The following is a 20,636-nucleotide window of genomic DNA, read 5'->3' as shown; positions in this document are numbered from 1 at the left end:
TTAGACCAAGTTAACAACGTTAACACCTTAAAAAGGAATTGTTATTAGTACTCACAAAATTTCATTCTACATACTTTACAAGTATATAGATTTTTTCTAATTATAAAAAATAAAGAGTGCAAAATGAAATTTTTAAAGTTCCAATAACAATTTTCTCTTAAAATATGGAAAATAAAAATATTACTAAAAACCAACCCCATCTCACCAGACAAAGCTCCCCCACCGATATTCCGTCGGCCAACCCATCTGCGCCTCACTGCTGGCCAGTGGCCACCAACTTCTCCCTTCGCTCCCCACCCAATTGCACTTCACCCAGCCACCCACCTCGACTTGATACAAAAGTCAAATGGTTCTCACTTCCTCACCGAATCCCGAACCCGTTTCGCTTCGATTCGATCTCTCCGCTGTGGGTATATCGGTATTTCTCTCGAAACCCCGTACATCCGCTCCCGTAGAAGAAGCAGCCGCCTCCACCATTGGGATTAGAAGAAGATCAAAGCCTAAAGGGATACTTGAAGTCAAACATTGGGTTTGTCTGTAAATAAAATCCATTGCTGCTAATCATGGGAGTCGGAAGGAGATGGAGAAGATGAGACGCGGATTATACAAAAATAGAAGACTTGTTAACTCAGAAGACAGACGTCACAAGAAGAATGCAGGCAGAGATGATGATTAGTTTTCAATGTCATTTGCTAATGATTAGTTATTTTTCATTGATTGAAGCATATAAGGATGACTGAAAGTACATATATACTGCATACACATTACAAAAATATCTATTTCTCGCTCTAGCCTCGAAGGAGTCTTAATTAAAAGTCTATTGGTCTCTCTCTTCACAACTCGGTTTGGGGCTACTATTCCCATCATTTTCAGGAGTGCAGCTCCCACTGCTGCTGCCATCAATTGTTTTTTGTCCTTCATCACACTCATTACTGCTCATACTACTACTTACTCCACCAGTACTAGTACCACCTTCTTTGCTACTGCCTTCCTCGAGAAGACGATCGCCTCTCTCAACCAAGACAAGAGCCAAGTGAAGCTGATCATCGTTGCGAGTCAAGTGATCGTGATCACCATGATCACCATCCTTGATTTTGTACTTAGGGTATGTAGCGCGAAATGACCAAACTTGGACCACATCACCTACACCTAGACTATGTTTTTCAACAATGCCAAACCATGTAGATTTCAGCACATAGGTTTTTTGAGATTTGCTTGACATTGTCCACAATCCTAGGGATACCTTGTCGGGTTCAAGCTTTGGGCCAATCAAAGGAACCGTCAGGAGGCTAGTTTTATCTAGTTCCTCCTTCTCATTGGGTTTGAGAAAATTCTTGGATTCGGTTTGCATTCGAGGCAGTGACAACCTGCCTTGGTCTTTGTTTATGTCAGTGTTGTACAAACTCTTTTGTGCCAACATTTGCAGCTTTGTCCCTTTCATTTCTCCTAAGATCAAGCTCTTGAATTCTTCAGGCAAGTCAGGGGCTGGTGCCTTATTTTTACCCTTGTTCACCACCTTATTTGTTGCGTTCAAGTTGTTGTTGAAGATAAACTTGGCCTTCTTCTTCTTCTCATTCGGAGGTGCAGCCCTATCTCCACCATCATCAACGTCGATGTATTTTCTTTTCAAATTATCTTTATCATCAATCACTGTTGGTGCTTCATGAACATAATCAAGTTCAGTACCACTAGCTCTAGTACTGGCAGGGATGTCGGTCGCTATGGTTAACTCTTTTCCGAACAAGATGATACTTTTAGCTTTAGTGGGCGACCTTAGTTTCTTAGGGTGTGGACAACATTCTTCAAGTAAACTACTACACAAAATTAAACACGTAATTAATTAGTATGTAACAAATTAGTTAATCAATTTGGTGGCAGCAGTTGTTAATACTTTAGAAAACTGATTTCCCATACCCTTTTATCCTTTTGTCCATATATCCTCTTTTGATATAAACATGAGTTTACAAAGAGAGTTAAGAAGTGTGTAATTATCTCTTCCCTAATATACTTACTGATTACATAATTAAATTAGCTAGCTACAGTTTGAGAGAGAGAGAGAGAGAGAGAGAGAGATAATACGTACTCTGGGATTTCTTGGATGTTCGAATGGGAGCGTTTCTTATTGGGAAGTAGAGGTTGATGTTCTTCTTCTTGTTGGTTCCCTGACTTTTCTTCTTCCTCATGACTTCCAGACTCAACCTGACCACTAGAACTCTCCAATATATGGCCTTTTTCTCTCACGATCAGCAGTCCGTTTCCTTCTTTCTGCAACGTATTAGTTAATTAAGTAACATTATTAACGTTAAAGAATAATAAACAAATAAATAAACACAGTAGAAAGATTAAAGAAGATATGAAAGCTTTTACTTACAGGAGAATTAGGGTTCGTGTTGGTATTGCTAGGGGTAGGGCTAGGGCTAGGCATAGTATTTAAGAAATCAAAGTAGCTTCGCCTCTTCTTCATAGGCAAGTCCGAATTCTCTTGTGTCTCTTGCAGCAGCTTGATTTTTCTGGAAGCGATGGTGCAAATTGCCTTCGCCAACGTATCAAAAGGGGACAAGCCATCATTGTCGTCCAAATCTTCCTTACGCCACAAACTCTGCGAACTCATCAACATTATCTTCTTGTTCTTCTGTTTCTTCTTCTCCTTTTTCTCCAAGTTCTTTTTCAGTGAATAAAGCGAAAGAACAAACACAGAAGTGCGTTAATGTTCTTATATAGATAGTCTCTTATGGGGTAGAAATCCTTAATCTGACAGGATATAGAAAAGTTTGGGCTTCAAGTAAATAGTAATCCCTAGCTAATTGGCTAACCTAAGTTTTAATTTCAATCCAACGGTTCAGGACCAAAGTCAACAAAATATGACTGTATCCAAGGAGGAATCGGATGCGCAGAAGATTTAGGAAAGTATATACGAGTAGATAGTATTTGTCAGGGAGAAGGGGAGCTTTAATTGGTCTCCAAGTAATCTTTCCTCAATAAAAATCGATGCCCTAAGTCCCAAAGATTTTGGGTTTCTTTTTAAAAAAATTGTATTTTCGGTTGCCCCATTTTAGAAGATTTTGTCATTGGCATGGTTTGATTCCAATTTCACGTGGGTTTTAATATATTTTTAATTTGGTGTGATAAATTGTAAGATAGTTTTTTTTTTTTTTTCCTTTTACTTTATCAATAACTAATTAATTGATACACAAATACAAAAATGTGATCCGAACATTCTATTTTTGGGTGCCCTCGTCGAAAATCATGTATACAAAGTATCAAAGCTAGTCATTTATTGCCTCAGGCATCTAGGCGATCTCGACATTTGAATTTAATAAACAAGAAAGAAACGGCATAAATTCAAAACGAATTCGTTTTGGACATGATTTTTATCAAATTTTGCTAATTTTATGTTTCTAACTTAGTTTCTATAAGTTTATTATGACTTTATCACGTGAATTAGAAAAATAATAATAATAATCAAATATTTAATTGTTTGACGTGCTTGCTTAATTGTTTGTTTAAAATACCATGTTATGTATATTAAGTATTAAAAATTTTAGTTTAGGCAATCGCTTCGTGCTTATTATAAAACGCTTTGGCTTCATTTCTCCCTTTTAAAACATTGGTCTTAAATTCGAATTGCTAGTTCGATACTCTTCAACTTCATTTTATTTGGCTTTAAATCAGAACAGACAAAAAAAAACCGGGAAAAAAAACCGTACAAATACTACTTACCTTCCAACTGCCAAGAACACCCACCCGCCACCACCCCCTACAAAACCCAAATCGCCACCAATTCCAATTTCCACACCAAGAGAGAATCTGTGATTTCATGACAAGTAAGAAGAGAGTGCTGGTAGTTGGAGGCACAGGTTACTTGGGCCAGCATGTACTGCAAGAGTTCTCAGAGATTGAAGGGATCACAGCAACCACGCCTTTCGGTCTGGCTTTTACCCACCACTCCAGTCCTCCTCCCCAAGCATTGCTCGATGCATTTCCCCAGTTGCTGCATTTCCATGTCGATTTGCAGACCGGCCATGGATTTCAAGCCATTTCTCGGACGTTTGGCCCGGTCAGGTTTCATCCCAATACTCCACTTCTGTAAAATACTACATATTTTTTTTTAATTGATTTAATTATGCTGATTTTGATTGGTGGTGTTCAAGTTATAATCTGTGGAATCTGCAATTTGGAGTAGTGGGTTTTCTGGAACATGCATTCTGAAATATTTTTTTTTTTTTTTCAAGCTGAAAGACAATGTGGTTTACTTAATGGGTTTTCATTTTTTCTGTTAAATTTATTTGGAAATCGTATGGGGTCTTTGGTTCTTTGAGATTGCTTAGGACTCTTGCTTAGCCATATGCAAGGCATTAGTTCTTTAGGGGAACTTACATTGTGTAAAAGCTCGAACAGTTGTCTTTGCGTATACAATTTTATATAGTTGTTGAATGATTTTTTTTTTTGGGGGGGGGGAAGTACTTAACTTAAATAGTGAAGAACCTTTAAGTGCTGAGAAGTGTATTGGTTGAATTTGCAGCCTGATGTGGTTGTAAACTGCGCTGCACTCTCCGTTCCTCGTGCCTGTGAAATGGATCCTGCTGCTGCTATGTCTGTGAATGTTCCATCTTCTCTTGTGAATTGGTTATCAAGCTTTGAAGAGAGTAGTTCTCTTCTGATACATTTGTCAACTGATCAAGGTTAAGTCCCTCTTAGCCATTACAGTGGTAGATTTTTTATCCGTTTACATATCTATTTAAGCTCTTCCGAGTACAAATGGCTCAACTAGACGAGAAAAATAAGAAAAGAAAATGGCAATGAACGAACAATAATAGCAGATACTACCAACGTAACAACTTTCTTAAAAGCATTCTTAAAAATCTAGACGACACTTTGATTGTCCCCAGTCATGAAACTGTTGTATGCTGAGACTGTTGTGGTTTGTCAGTTGAGGCAGACAATGTCTAGAAAATTAGGATAGATATTGTTGGCTTAAAGCATAGAGTATTATGTAATCTTAGGACTTCTATCAAGTATGAACTTCTTCCGGCACTAGATGGAGAATAAGAAAGGGGAGGGGTTACTTTTGACGAATTTGATAAAATTTTATAAAAGCTTCATTGTTTAAAATCAATGCTCAAATGTCCTCAAGTAAAGAAATGGATCCTGTATATTGAACATCATAAATATCCACGTCTGATGAGTATGACTTTCCAATGATTGACTTTCCCAGCCTCCGTAAGCATTATAAAAGGACTCTTTGGTATCTGAAATTGTTCATTTCGTGAATTAATCAATTACTGGAATGGAAGAACCTTTTAATTAGGGAAGATTTCATCCACTTTCTATTCTATTAGTTAGGCTTAATGACCTCGGCTACTTATTTCAGTACGAGAACATTTAAAATGCAGGAGCTTTTCAAGCATTCTACTCATGGTCTGGTATTTCTCATTGTTATTTCAGCATGAATGCATCCACATTTAAGATATCAGCTTTTCTATTTGAACCACTTATCTTTGTTTTATACCTTTATGCTCATGTGAGTCATATCTATTCCTAGTTCGTGATTCATGATTGATGTAATTTTCCATCAGTTTATGAAGGGGTGAAGTCCTTTTACAAGGAAGATGATGAAACCGCTCCTTGTAAATGTATATGGGAAATCGAAAGTGGCAGCAGAGCAGTTCATAACTGAAAAATGCTCCAACTTTGCAATTTTGAGAAGCAGTATCATCTTTGGGCCACAGACAATCTCACTGGTTTCAAAATCTCTTCCAATCCAGGTCTACAGAAGACAGTCCTTCGGTTGAATTTTTGCTAATTTGTTGGTGAAGTTTATGAGCCCACCTAATAAATTCCAATCAGAGAAGCAAATTAATATAAAGATGATAAAGACAACTTAATAAGTATTATCATAGGTTATGTTTGAGTCTAATCAATGATTTTCATGTGAATGTAGTGGATAGATGGTGTCCTCTCCAAAGGAAATACAAGTGAGTTTTTTCATGACGAGTTCCGGTGTCCTATATATGTAAAGGACGTTGTAGCTGTCATATTAGCTCTGTCCGAGAGATGCATATCTGGTATGAAGTTACCAACTCTCTTGCTTTTGTACTTGTTGAATCACCAAAAGTTGTGGACCTATAAAATGTTTCTCTGTTGTTTTTACTTTCTATTATCTCTGGAGCTTTTACTTTTGTCTTCATGGTTGTGGTATTTGTCGTAAATCTGCAGATAGTAAGCAAACAAAGGTTCTACTAAATGTCGGTGGACCAGATAGGGTATCCGGCCTTCAAATGGCTGAGATTGTTGCCGATGTTAGAGGATACAGCCCCTCATTGATCAAATCAGTGTCTGCATCATCAGTACGTGGACCTTATACCATTTGTTTTTGCTATGTGTGAGTTACGTAGTGATCAGCACGTTCATGAGATCACTTTCTGAATAACAAATATATGGCCAATCAGTTTCAAGTTGCATTCTTACGACGAGATTTCCACTTTGCCTTGTGTTGACAACTCCGATAACATTAGAACACACATTCATACTGTCCAGCCATTTGCTTTCTCCTCTTTCTGCAAATTTACAGGATAGCGGTATATTGCATTTGTAATTTCAGGTTGATCGTGGAGTAATGTCCCCTGCCTGACATATCCATGGATATCACTAAGTTGGTTTGGACACTTGGTATTGCTCCAACTTCATTTAGAGACGGTGTCAGATTGACGCTTGAAACCGAGGCAAAGCCGTCCTGACGGCCTGAAGATAATGTAATTTGCTTACTACTTGTAACACTAAGGAATAATCGTACCTTTCTGTCATACATGATTGGAAAAGAAATGTTGAAATTGTTCAAAGAGCAACTACTATTGAACCGAACAAGCTTCAAATGTCCTACTACCAATTTATTAGTACTGAAATTTCTACTTCACAAGATACATGGATCGATCAAACAACAAAACATAATGAAGTTGAGTTGTAATCAAGTTGTTTGACACGTTAATCGAATATATTAAGTTAGACGTGATTAGTTGTAATTTAATGTTACTTTTCTTCCCAATAAAAGTCGCTTCAATTTAATACATGTTTAGGTCTGTCATAAATTTTTGGGTCACTAAAGACAATATATGCCTAGTTGAAGAGGTCTCAAGTTTGAAAACCTCCACCTTCATTGACAAAGAAAAAAACAGTCAAAGGTTAATAGTTGGGGAAATCATTTCCATACGCTAATCTTCATTCACATCCTGTTTATTTTTTAGCTTTGGATCAAATAAAGCAAATGTGAATCAAGGTACAATTTTAGGGATCGTTTGGAAGTACTTTTAAAATAACTGAAAATATTTTTCATGAAATTGATTTTGAGTTCCAAAAGTACTTTAAAAATATTTTCAGTTATTTTAAAAGTACTTCTAAACGAACTTTTAAACAGGGGTTTGCACAAAGAGAAAAAGAGTGTTAAGAAATCATTTTCTTACTAGTTCTGAACGAGAATAAACACGACATGACACAACTTGGTCGCAACCCTACCCATTTGGGCCTGAAACAACCAAAATGTGGGCCTTCAATTTGGGCCTTAAAAGCCTTAAAGACATTTGGGCCTTAAAAGCTCTTAACGCTGAGACTGAGCCGCCAAACGCAGCTCCTTGTCATCTTCTTCTTCTTCACCTGAATCGAACTCCACAAACCTTTCGCTCAGGTACGTTTACTTTCAACCAATACCCCCAATCCTTCAATTCGCACACACAATCTATACATGCATTTATATATATATATATATATATATATATATTTGAGCTGATTAGAGTTTCAATTGTTTGCTGCTATTTGATTTTTCCGATCCATTTTCCTGTAATTGCGCAACAGAAAGAGAGAGAGAGGAGAGTATCTGTGATCGAGCATGGGAGGAGGTGAACACGCACACGGAGATGGAGCCCACGGCGGCGATTTCAGGGCCAAGGTGTGGAGTATGAGTGGCGGGCCGTACTGTAGGCCCAAGCACTGGAAGCGCAACACCGCCATCGCCATGGCCGGCATCTTCCTTGTCTGTATTCCTATCGCCATGAAATCTGCCGAGCTCGAGGTCTTTCTCAATCACCTCAACTCATCGCAATCTGTTTCTGTTTTTCTATTTTATCCGTCAAAATTTTAGATTTCTGTTTGGCTCCTGAGAAAATGTAGGAAACCTAAGGAAGGTGAAGTTTTGGATCTTGGATTGTCAAATTGTTAGGACCCGAATGCACTCTTAACTTGACTGAACTGAGGCTCTCATGAATTGTTTGGATTTAGTAGAGGTTTAGATTTTCACTTTGTGAAATTAAGCACACCTTCAGGTAGATTTTGAGAAATTGTCAGCTGATTTTTTTTTCCCATGGTTATACTGGATTGTATACGACTTGGATTGTATACCACATGTATCGGATTGTGAGCATTACTGATTCAAATCAGGGTCGAAGATCGCCATTGTGATTTAGGATTGTAGGTTTGTCAATTTGTGGCTGGGAGGCTCTTGGTTTAAAATGTTGAGTGGTTGACTAGACTTGGGAACATTGAGAAAACAGTAAACTTAGGTTAATGTAGGGGGTAGTAGATACAGATTGTTACAAGAAGAGAGTTTTGAATGATTTAGAAGATGCTGGCACAGGTTGTGATGAAGGATTCAGAAATTGACGATGCTCGAACATGAAGGAAAACCATGAAACCCAGGGTTTAATATAATTTAGAGAATGCGATTAAGATCTTCTTGATAGGATTACCTAGTTTTGTCTTGACTTGAGCAGGCTTTGCAGTGAAATGTTTTTTTGAACAGTTTGGTTTGAAGATATGAGGTTTTGTAACTTGAATGCTGTCCTGTCTATTGTTCTCGGGTTTCCCTTAATGATTTTCTACATAAGTATACTCTATTAACAAGCCTAGTGTGAGAGACCTTTATACTAGAAATGATTTTCCTTTTTAACGAACCGTAAGATGTTTAAGCCCTTTGTACCCAAAAAAAAAAAGATGTTTAAGCCCAAAGTTTATCTTATTTTATTTTTTCCAGACAATTGACCAAAAGAAATAGTTCACTTTTTCCTTTCTATTTGACATAAGAAACCTTGAGTTTCCATTAATTACCTACTTTAAGGAACAAAAAAAATTTCTGTCACTAACTGTTTTAAGTGTAAAAAACATTGCTCCTAACTGTTTTAAGTATAAAAAACATTGCGCACAAAGATGTTGTAACTTTTTAGTTGTGACTTAGATCATTTATCTTGCTTATGTTCATAACTATGTGCGTGGTTAAAGTTTTTGGCTATTAAATGCCTTTCATTGATGCACTGGTGTAGCTTCGCTATCCTCCTTTCGTTTTTGTTTCTGAAAAAAACTCTGAGCATATTTGGAAGTTTAAATGTGACAAATTTGGGGTCTTTATGCTTGGTTAGCATGCTAAACTGTTGAAAACTCAAATACAAAACCTTGCTAATACTAATTATGAGGCTTGTTTTATACTCTAAGTTATTGAAAATTAGGGCTAAAGTGCAAGTTTCGTTGTCATGGGAGTAAAGCTTATGTGGTGCTCTAGACTGCCAGTCAGTAATAAACAGGGCATTCAAGCTGAAGCCCATAAGTTAAGGATGCAAACTGATACATGGCCTTTTTGAAGTGTGACAGGATGTATCCATGTTTGCATACAGATTTTGAGTGCCTCAGATATAGCGGGATGGATGGAATTGTTACTTACTTAGTTAGCTATGTCATACTTTTTATATGTCATGAAACTTTATGCAACTAACGGAGATCACGTGTATTCATTTTGACATTTTATTTCCTTGAGATATTGATAAAAGGATATGTTATTTACTTGTCTGTTAGCTTTTTCAGTTCCTTTGTATAATGAAAAAGTTTCTTTGTTTTATAATTTCTTTCAGATGCTTCTTATGCTTAATTAATATTCATTAATATTGCTACTATTCTAAAATATATTCCTTGACAATGCATGAATGTGGGCTGAAATTTTTTAATTACCTGTTCAAAAAGGCAAAGTGTTCTGGTGGGGATTAGATGCTGTTCTTCTTGAATTGATTTGTGCCACTGCCTTTGTATGGCTGATTACTAAAATTTGCATAAACCGGTCATGATTAGTTCTAAGAGGACTTATATTTTTATTGCAGCAACGGCCACATAATCCTGTTCGCCCGATTCCTTCACAACTCTGGTGCAAGAACTTTGGAAAGAAAGATTACTGAGTTTATTTAGGACCATCCGGTGAAAGAAGTACCTGTGGAGGTTAGGTATCTAATTCTTCCGGAATGCGAATTATTCCTTGTAGATGTTTGTGGAGAATATGAGCTGCCTTTTAAGACATTTGTGCTCATGTTTCCATAGCCTTGAGTCCATGACTCATTGTTTGCGAGGTATTTGCTTGCTAAACTATCAATCACCATAATAAATTGTCGACTCCTTTTGTGGCGATTCATTGAATATTTGATTTCGGTCATGCTTGTTTTGCTGATATTGTTCCATCCTTGTTTTGCTGGTATTGTTCCATCCTTGTGCCCCTCTAATTGATGTATGGCTTAGCATTATCATTGCACTATATAATTGAAGAATTTTAGGATGTGCCTCTGTCGGCCTCCTACATGCCAATCCAACGGCGCGGGATAATTCAAACAAGGAGAAGATCGGACAAGTTATACAAAAGCCAAACCACGTGTTTGAGGGAAAAAATGGAAAAAATAAATAAAAAATAAAAAATAAAATAAAAATAAAAGAAAGGTGAGGAGAAGATTACACATTTCTGGTTGCCACAGCGGTCGAATTATGATGAAAGATTTTGTTCCAGGTAAGAGAGTGGAAGTCCTTTCTACTGCTTGAAGCAGACAAATGGAATCAGATTCCAATTTTCTTGACTCTGTTCATTGGCATTGCTCATACAACTTTGCTTTCTACAAAAGTGCCTTCTAGAAAAGCATTTGTAACTTGTAAGGTACTTCCACAAAAGCCTTAGCACCTAAAGGTAAAAGTATTTTTTTAGAGAAGCATTTTCAAACGACTCTAAATAATGGATGGTGAAAAGAATAATTAACTTGATTTAGTAAATTATTGTTTGGATTGGGTTCAAACCATATGGGGAATAATTTTATTTAAATGCTCTAAAAACGACCACCGTTAGTTTGGTCTTTTGGCAATTCGATCCGATCACTGTCCTAGGCTCCCATTATTGACTCGTGACTTATGAAGTTTGACTTGACATTTCTCCCTTGTCATCATTCAACTCTTGTAAATTCTTTTTGCCAACAACACAAACATTCGTTACAACTTACTTCTAGTAATTTTACATTACGGTTTAGTAGTATATATTTTTATTTGTAAATGAGAGATTTTAGATTCGATTCTCGCTTAAGGCGAATTTGAATCATATTATTGCTAACTTATTGTAAGGCTAAAACCTCTCCCTCCCTTTAGTGTAGATAATATAGTTTGTTCAAAACAAAACAAAAAAAATTAGCATTTTATACCTTTTAACTAGCATCAATGCCATATAAAAACTTCCAAAAGTTGTTCAAAATGCTCCTCAATTGAGGAAAAAGTAAATAAGAGCAATGGTTCATGAATTAGGATTAAACCGAGTTTTGGTTCTAGCCATTGTTAGTGTGCGGTCATTTCTATGTTGCTTGACAATCGTATTTGTTGAGTTATCTGAGTATCTGAGAATGTTTTGTCACTTAATGCTACGTTCTAATGGTATTATTCTTTATTTGTAAGTGAGAGGTTTTAAGTTTGGTTCTCGCCAAAGGTGAATTTGAACCACATTATTGTAAGCCCATTGTGAGGCTTAGCCACTCCTCCACCCCTTAATATAGATAATATCGTTTGTTAAAAAAAAAAAAAAAAATATTTGAGAATGTTTTGATAATTTTACACATAAATTTTCAAATTCTTCTTTCTAAGGACATAAAATATAATAACACTATATTCTTATTTTTTTTATCCTCCAACACTTTGATCCAAATTATGCTACGCAACACTATCTCGTGACTATTAAAATTAATTGTGAAACTTATATCAATCAACATGCGTGGAAATATTACACCGAGCAGATGCTATCCTACTGTCACAAATACTCAATAGTAAGGTACCATATGGTACGTGGGATGAGACAAACGCAATGGGACGAAATGCACTCATCCCACGTTTGGTGTGCCAATTTGACTAGGACGCGCTGTCCCATAGAATAGATTTTAGTCAATTTTTTGTGCCACCCTCCTCCTTTGGAACAACTTGTTCCAGCCCATGGAACACAAAATTATAACTTTTTGGACAACAATACCCTTCTTATTTTTCATTAATTTCACTTCGAATATTAAACAAAATTCTAAAGATATCTCCATTTCTGCACAATTAGCATAAAATATTCATTAAAAATTGAAATTTACCTCAACAAATCAACTCAAAAACTGAGTTCTCTTGTTTTTCCGGGAAATCAAGCTTCTTTAATCACACTTCAAATTTTCTGGGAAATGGGTGACAAAAACCCAACAAAATGCAATTTTCTTTGCGTTTGATTTCCATATTCAAGGAAGAAAAATAGCAAAACGAAGAAAACTCAAATCGGTTCCTGAGAAAGCCAAATAGAGGAAATTTTATGGGGAAACAAACGGGAAGAACAGAAGGGTACTGGGGAAAGTCGATGAAAGGACATGGCCGACGTCGTTGCTCGATGGATGGGACATCAAGGATTAGGCAGAAGATAGGGAAGACGTTGAACTCGTCGGCAATGGCTCAGGTAAAGTCAAACTCGTCGGAGTGGATGGGTACGATTGTCATTTAATTTTTCATTCCCTTCCGGCCTGAGTGTACACCAAACGCAGCATGGAACCTCCGTTCCGTCCCATTCTGTTCCATCTGCGTACCAAACAATACCTAAATGAAATAACCATGTGGCAAAATCCGAACAAGGAGATCACCAATGATCAGTGGTCCAGACGCACCGGAACCTTAACCTGCTCCCCCTTTCACACTAGTAAAAAACGTCCACTTGCCTGCCTACCCCACATTCGCGTACATATACCCCTCGCTGCCCGCTGTCCACCTGGGCAGCTTTCCCTCCTCTTCCGCGGCCACTCACAGTCGAGCTTTCGCGTATTCTCTCCGCTGCCCGAAAATCCCGGTCAGCCACGGTCCAGCGCTCACATTCTCCTCTTTCAACAGCTTCGACTGCTTCTTTTTTAACAGACAAAAAAGGAAAGAAAAAAACAATTAAATCGAAAAAAAATTACAAAAAGTAAATTAAAATTTGCGATCCTATAAATTGATCCAAAGTCACAGTCAGTGGAAAGAAAGCGTCGGTTTTGGTCGTTTCGCGGAATGTGGAGGGCAGCGCGATTTGCCGCGTCGCGGCTGAGCAACCGGTCGACGAGGCCGTTCTCGACGGCGATTCCCGGCCCCTGTATGGTTCACAAGCGCGGCGCCGATATTCTCCACGATCCATGGTTCAACAAGGTTGGTCCGATTCACCCTTTTTTATTTTTTTTGTTTTCTGCAGTATGATTTAAGCTGATTTTTTTATATTTTATTTTAAAAGAAGTAACTTTGGTTGATGTAAACGATAGAACCGTACAAGGAGTGAATTTGTACTGCTCGTCTTGATTCTTTAAGCATACATTGTGATGATTTTATAAAGTGAAGGTGGAATTTTTCGTCGCGGTTCGAAGAAATTTTAGTTCTGGAAAGTGATGTAGAAGTTAAATGGATCGAAGGGATGCTTTTTTCTTTTCAATTTTTGAAGTGGATGGTGCTTGAAATATGCTGAATTTGTTTGAACTGTAAAATTTGATGATTTTTTTGTTTTTGTTTTTGTTTTTTACTTTGTTTAATTCTCTGTTCTGAATGTTTGTTTTCATCAAGAGCAGGACACTGGATTTCCGTTGACTGAAAGAGATCGACTAGGACTTCGCGGTCTCCTTCCCCCTCGTGTCATATCGTTCGAGCAGCAGTATGCTCGTTTCAGTGAGTTTCTTACATAATTTCCCCAAGTAGAACATATTTGTACATTGTTTGACTATGAAACTCATGTCCTAGCAAGGAGATGTTTTGTGATTTCTTTTTAGCATTGGCATTGAGGGTTTATGCAATGAAATTTTCGTGTGGTTTAACTTTTTAGTGGAGTCTTATCGGTCGCTAGAGAAAAATACTAAGGGCCAGCCAGGAGGTGTTGTGGCCTTGGCTAAATGGAGGATTTTAAATAGACTGCATGACAGGAATGAGACCTTATACTACCGAGTAAGTTTGGTTTTGAATTTGTCGATATCAACAACTTTATGTAATCTATCGTCTTCTGATGTGGTTTTGGATGACGCTCATTTCCAGGCCCTTATTGACAACATCCAAGATTTTGCTCCCATAATCTACACTCCTACGGTAGGATTAGTATGTCAAAATTATTCTGGGTTATTTAGGCGCCCTCGTGGAATGTACTTCAGTGCAAAGGATAAAGGGGAGATGATGTCCATGATCTACAACTGGCCAGCTCATCAGGTAAATGCTACCAGCTTTTATTTTTCTCCAGGTTTTGAGCCCCATTCTGATAACCTCAATTGATCTATATTTTTAACTACTTAATCCTTAATCTTCTTGTTCTTATAGAGGACTTAAAACACCCTCACATAAACTCTGTCTTTCGTTTTGTCAAAATGCAGCATATCTTGATGCTTCTCTGTTGGGATTATTTTTTATTTTGTAGACTCCAAAATAATAACTTTCTGTTCTACTCCCTATGTTTCTAGTCCTTTTGGTTTGTAGTTGGTATTCATTTTCACTCTATATTGCAGGTAGACATGATTGTCCTCACAGATGGCAGTCGTATTCTTGGCCTAGGTGACCTTGGAGTTCAGGGAATTGGAATTCCAATAGGAAAACTTGATATGTATGTTGCTGCAGCTGGTATTAATCCACAAAGAGTATGTTCTCTCTCTTTCTCTCTCTTGAAGTTCACATCTTATGTTTCTACTAATATTCATGTTACACTTGTCTTGGTAAATAAATTATTCCGGTAGATCTTATGTCACTTAACCTATGTACCTCTATGACAGATACTACCGGTTATGCTAGATGTTGGTACTAACAATCAAAAGCTACTTGAAGACCGTCTTTGTAAGTAATATATGAATTCAAAATTTTCGTTAATTATACTCAACGAAACATAACAGTGCCACAGTGTTTACAAAGCATTTAAGTTCTTGTAAGGAAAAGTTGTAATGACAGCGACTGTTTACTGTCTTTTTCTTGAGCATGACTTTACCCTATTACAAGTTATACTACCAAAATATGAATCATAATAAATATGCAGTTTGACTACATATTAGAGTTTAATAAAAAAAAATTTCAATTTTAATAAATTTCTGTTAATTATATTATGTTATACAACTATTCAAATTTATTCTTGGCTTCTTTTCTATCTTTACATTGAATGACTGGACTTAATGCTTCAAAACTTTCCAATTTACATGATGAGGATGCCTTTTCTCATGATTTTAATTTGATAGATTTAGGACTTCGACAACCTAGGTTGGAAGGAGAAGAGTACATATCAATTGTTGATGAATTCATGGAAGCTGTTCATACACGTTGGCCCAAGGCCATTGTGCAGGTCTATTTTTGAGATGCATTAACCTTTTATATCAGTTTGGTTTCTCCTTCCATAATAACTTGATTGTTTTTACTTTCATCAGTTCGAGGATTTTCAAATGAAGTGGGCTTTTGAAACACTGTAACGCTATCGTAGAAGGTTTTGCACGTTCAATGATGATATACAGGTGATAGTGTGGCTTTCTGTCTTTTATGGATTTGAAAGGTATATGCAGTGGAATACAGATTTCTGCTAAACTGAAATAAGTACCTCTGATAGTTGTGCTTCCATGTATTTTAGGGAACTGCCGGTGTTGCACTTGCGGGACTACTAGGAGCTGTAAGAGCGCAAGGTCGACCATTGAGTGACTTTGCTAAACAAAAGATAGTTGTTGTGGGAGCCGGCAGGTACTTTACATGCTCGTTCACTCTGAATGATTCATATATAGGCTATTCACTGGTTGCCTTGTGCATGTTATTGGCACTTTGTTCATCCTTTTATTCACTCTTTTTTGCCTTTCAGTGCGGGACTTGGTGTTCTTAACATGGCTGTACAGGCTGTTGCAAGAATGTCAGGGAATGGTGAAGCTGCTGCAAAAAATAACTTTTTCCTGATTGATAAAGATGTATGGCTTTATGTTTTTTCTTTAAGATTCACCACCATTATGTTAAACGGATTACATACATGTGCGGCAAATTTATTCTATAACGACCTTATGGTTTTGTCAACTATTCACTGTAGTTACACTCACATCGTTATTGATATTGCTACCCTCCTGGTGTAAAGAAGAGAGACATAGAATCAGCTGTGTTCTCAAAACTATTTTGGCCTTTGAATGTATGTATCTAGGTTTATCTGAAGAATCACTAAGAAAGTTGTTTGGGTGCAGGGTCTAGTTACAAAAGAGAGGAATAAGATTGACCCCATGGCTGCACCTTTTGCTAAAGATCCAGGAGCAATTGATGGGCTTAGGGAGGGAGCTAGTCTACTTGAAGTGGTAAATCTCAAAGGACTTCACTGTACCCTCTATCACAGAAAGTGGAATGATGTTGATACAAGAGAATCGAATCACCTTGCTTAGTACTAGTTATCCTCTCGATTTATATATCATAATATAAATATCAAATGTTTTGCACACAATTTCGTGCAGGTTAAGAAGGTCAAGCCTCATGTACTTCTTGGTTTGTCTGGTGTTGGCGGTGTTTTCAATCATGAGGTGGATACTTTCTCAATAACATTTGGTTATATTTATAAACATCTCTTAAATTGGATCACTTTACTGAAGATGATTTGATTCTGTTAATGTTTGTTTGTCTGGTGTGGCCTTTTGCTAATTGGTACGTTGTTAGTAAACTATATGGGTTTTTGTGTCAGCAACTAGCATTCACGCATAATGTTTAAACAATTCTTTTGGAATGAATATAAGATTTGCCAAGAGAAATAAGCCTGTATATGTACATGCCATAGATTTATAAGAATATCCATGAGAGAGAAACCAAATAAGACTTTGATTTCAGTGTTACTGATTCAGATTACATGATTTATGATTCGATAACTCAGTTTTTATTCTGATCATGATTCAGATACATTGATAATTTAGGTTCAAATTATATAGCATTTGAAAAATTCATTGCTCTTCCCTATTTGTTTACAGAAAATATTGTATTTCCTTTTCTTTTAAGATGGTTTCTTATAGTTATTGGTTGGTATTCATTTAGGTACTTAAAGCAATGCGAGAATCTGATTCAGCTAAACCTGCGATTTTGGCTATGTCAAATCCAACCATGAACGGTTTGTTCCTCTGCGCTTCATCAAACCTCACAATTACCTTATGGCACCTAAATTCGTGGCTGACTCTGTTTTCCCTTTAAAATTGGAACAGCTGAATGCACTGCTGAAGACGCTTTTAAGCATGCTGGTGAAAACATAGTCTTTGGAAGTGGAAGCCCTTTTGATAATGTTGATCTTGGTATTTTCCTTGTTAGCAATGTCTTTATGGTACCGCAACTTCTAAAGTTTTTTTTCTACCCAAGTAGTTTGACCTTTAAGTGTTCTAATTATGTTGGCAGGCAACGGAAAAGTAGGCCATGTAAATCAAGCAAATAACATGTACCTGTTTCCAGGGTTAGTTTCCTATATCTTAAGATTTGAACTAACTATGCTTATACTTCAAAATACTAATATGGTTTTTTGGCTGCCTTCAATCCAGGATTGGTTTAGGAGCACTTCTCTCAGGAGCTCGTATTATATCAGATGGCATGTTACAAGCAGCTTCTGAATGGTAATCACATAAAACTTGGGTATTTCCTTGCTCGAACCTACAGTTGGCATGTTACAAGCAGCTTCTGCACTCTCTTTTCTTCCATGTTTACAATGTCCTATCTGACTCAGTCCAAGATCACATAAAACAGTGGTTTTGAAGATTTGTTTACGTGCTTTTGTTACATACAGAGTAATTCTTTACCGGTTGAAGCAATTAAAATGCCTTTAGTTCTCTACACCCTAATAGCTGGGATTAGTGTTCTACTAGCCAAGCGATATCAAACTTTCAAAGGCAGTATAAATCGTATACATACGATTTTGGTTATATGACTTCTGCCATCTCATTACATGTTGCACCTAATTAATTCCCATAGGCTGTAACGTGGGAAGGTATGTCAATTTGGGGGTGGCTTGTAATGTTTTATTCCTTACCTTGTTAATTTGCATGCATTGAGGAAACTCATTTTTGCCGCGTCATGAAATAATAGTAATATGATACCTCACATTACAAATTTATTGTCACTGCAATAAGAAATGTTAAATGAGAACATCATTTGAGCTCAATTTTGCAATGAACATCATTCGAGCTCAATTTTCCAATTAGTTTCTGACACAATGATTCTGTCCAGCCTCGCTTCATACATAACAGATGAAGATATCCAGAAGGGCATCTTGTACCCGTCTATTGATTGGTAATATTTCTCACCTTCGTTGCGCATTTCATTTTATTAGTCTAGCATGCCAAACAGGATTAGAAATTTGTCTGACTATTCCTATTGTATATGGTGCAGTATCCGGAGTATAACTGCAGAAGTTGGAGCTGCTGTCCTCCAGGCAGCTGTTGCAGAGGAACTTGCAGAGGGACACTGTGAAGTCGGGCCCAAAGAGCTCATGAACATGTGTAAAGTAAGAACTTATCTACTATCTTTTACAAATTCAAAAGACCTTATACAAAAAGTTGCACAATGGAAAGTGAGTTTAGATTTGGAAAGCAAACTCGAAAATGTTACACTACTATAGCATAGAGAAAAAAGACACCGTTCTAGAGGGAAACACACACATTCGGATAATGCTACTCTAATGAGCATCTAATAGAACAACCATAACCGAGTACCTTAGCATGTAGGGTCCTAAACCCTCATTGCCTTCAGTATATCTTGATTTGAACCATCTCCGTCAAGCCACTGCTCACAACCTTAAAAAAAAAATTAAAATTTCTCTGTTGAAGTCAAATTATCGGAATCATAGAACTCGGGAGCTGTCAATCTAGATGGATAATTGAATAGCTAGTACATATTCATACAAGCTTTTGTTAGTACCGATGCTGATTTCGAATTCAAGTTCTGAAGTCTCTTGAATCTTTTGTTTTTATCTATTCGGTGTAGGAGGAGATTGTGGAGTATGTGACTCGCAGTATGTGGTTCCCGGTTTACAGCCCTCTAGTTCATGAAAAATGAGGCTTTGGTGCTGTACTGCGCGCGATACGGTGCGGTCAGATGCTATATTTTTTGCAGCTCAGGCATCAATAGTTCTGCAGTCAAGCAACTTCTTTCTTGGCCTGTCTTTATAAATTCATAATTTATAAGCTCGGAGAATTATAAGACATTGAAGGGAACAGAAATAAGGCCCTCCCTTAAATAAATTGATAAGAAAGTAGCAATTAGAAACCCATTTGTTTGAACAACGCATTGATTTATGTGATCAAAATTATTAGTGGTGTCTTTGTTTCCAAACATCTTTCGACATGCTACATCAATTTGATGTTAAAACATCTTTTATTTTCTGGACTAAAATTCTTTTCTCTCCTCTTTTCATCTCCTTCTCTCTTCTCCTCTCACATACTTATATTTTGTCTTTCTCTTTCTATATAAAATTAATATAATATGTTAACGTGGTTTAACCGTGATCATTCAAAGAGAATAGAAGGGAAGGGGAGGAAGAAAAAAATGGAAGGGAATCCTCCTCCTTATTTTCTCGAGTGGTTGAATATTCTATGAAACATCTTTTGACATGTTACGTCAATTTAATGTTCAAACATCTTTTTTCTGTCGATTCTCATAGAATAGTAGCTGATCGGAATTTTTTCTGGTCCTTTAAATTTCATTAACCTTAAATGGAACGGACTGTAATGGTACGTTCCATTCAATAATACATGTTTAAAAAGAAAAAAAAAAAAATCTAATCGTTGATTTTTAATCACATTCAATGGTAAGAAAAATGGTAAAGTTTTATAAAAATTTTATGGTTCATTTTCATGTGGAAGATGTTCAGATGAAGGTCCATTTTCCACCCACCACCAAGGCGACTAACTTGCAACTTTATCTTTATGCAAAATTACAACAAAAAAGTTATTATTATAATTTATTTGTACTATTATTTGTACCATCTCACTAATATAAATGGAACTCACATGTGTTAGTGAGTTATACATCTATTTGAGAGATGATACAAATTGATGGTAAGCTAGGCGGCTAGTTATCATTCTCATTAATCTTTAGACGTTTAAAAATTTAAAAATGGCATCTCGACCTTCTTAAGTGTCCGCCTAACACGCCCAAATGTCCACTTAGCCCCCTAGACTAGCCTAGGTGATTGCTTAGGTTGCGACTCTCACTTAAAAAGAAAATTGATAACTTTCATTTTGAATTTTAATTTTGCTCAATAAATTGAGAGACTTATTGAATACTTGGATGAACTTTCATTATATACTTGTTCCCCATATTTTCAATATGTTATAATACTTTAATCTATATAACATTTTATTTTGCAATTTATATATACCAATACA

The 20,636-nt window shown here is 36.7% G+C and overlaps 2 protein-coding genes and 1 pseudogene across 4 annotated transcripts; all 3 read left to right on the top strand.

Annotated features, from left to right (window-relative positions):
• The first annotated feature begins 3,615 nt into the window (after positions 1–3,615).
• Positions 3,616–7,002, top strand: LOC137719482 (uncharacterized; annotated as a pseudogene). The gene is made up of 6 exons (XR_015964970.1): positions 3,616–4,057; positions 4,523–4,682; positions 5,577–5,765; positions 5,942–6,065; positions 6,217–6,347; positions 6,602–7,002. The product of XR_015964970.1 is annotated as an uncharacterized LOC137719482 (transcript).
• A 612-nt stretch (positions 7,003–7,614) lies between these two features.
• On the top strand, positions 7,615–10,440 carry LOC137720743 (uncharacterized). The gene is made up of 3 exons (XM_068459859.2): positions 7,615–7,678; positions 7,846–8,062; positions 10,131–10,440. Exons 2-3 carry the CDS (start codon positions 7,880–7,882, stop codon positions 10,203–10,205), a joined length of 258 nt encoding a protein of 85 aa, XP_068315960.1. The 5' UTR covers positions 7,615–7,678; positions 7,846–7,879; the 3' UTR covers positions 10,206–10,440.
• A 2,738-nt stretch (positions 10,441–13,178) lies between these two features.
• LOC137720826 (NAD-dependent malic enzyme 2, mitochondrial) lies at positions 13,179–19,581 on the top strand. 2 transcript variants are annotated; one of them, XM_068459933.2, is made up of 19 exons: positions 13,179–13,461; positions 13,872–13,968; positions 14,123–14,241; positions 14,329–14,496; positions 14,790–14,918; positions 15,051–15,111; positions 15,504–15,607; positions 15,690–15,773; positions 15,887–15,993; positions 16,109–16,211; positions 16,476–16,583; positions 16,737–16,802; positions 17,305–17,377; positions 17,469–17,555; positions 17,656–17,710; positions 17,796–17,867; positions 18,478–18,540; positions 18,640–18,754; positions 19,234–19,581. In XM_068459933.2, exons 10-19 carry the CDS (start codon positions 16,131–16,133, stop codon positions 19,303–19,305), a joined length of 792 nt encoding a protein of 263 aa, XP_068316034.2. In that variant the 5' UTR covers positions 13,179–13,461; positions 13,872–13,968; positions 14,123–14,241; positions 14,329–14,496; positions 14,790–14,918; positions 15,051–15,111; positions 15,504–15,607; positions 15,690–15,773; positions 15,887–15,993; positions 16,109–16,130; the 3' UTR covers positions 19,306–19,581. The 2 variants fall into 2 exon arrangements, 1 of the variants encoding a protein (XP_068316034.2); XR_015964967.1 differs by lacking the exons at positions 16,476–16,583; positions 16,737–16,802; positions 17,305–17,377; ... (4 more) ...; positions 18,640–18,754; positions 19,234–19,581 and having other exon boundaries at positions 16,109–16,141.
• Positions 19,582–20,636: the final 1,055 nt, after the last annotated feature.

Source organism: Pyrus communis, chromosome 1, assembly GCF_041283825.1.
Source record: "Pyrus communis isolate YQ-2024b chromosome 1, ASM4128382v1, whole genome shotgun sequence".
In the NCBI taxonomy this organism is placed as follows: Eukaryota; Viridiplantae; Streptophyta; class Magnoliopsida; order Rosales; family Rosaceae; genus Pyrus; species Pyrus communis.
Note: the sequence above shows the minus strand (reverse complement) of the source record. Positions and strands in the feature narration are given on the sequence as shown.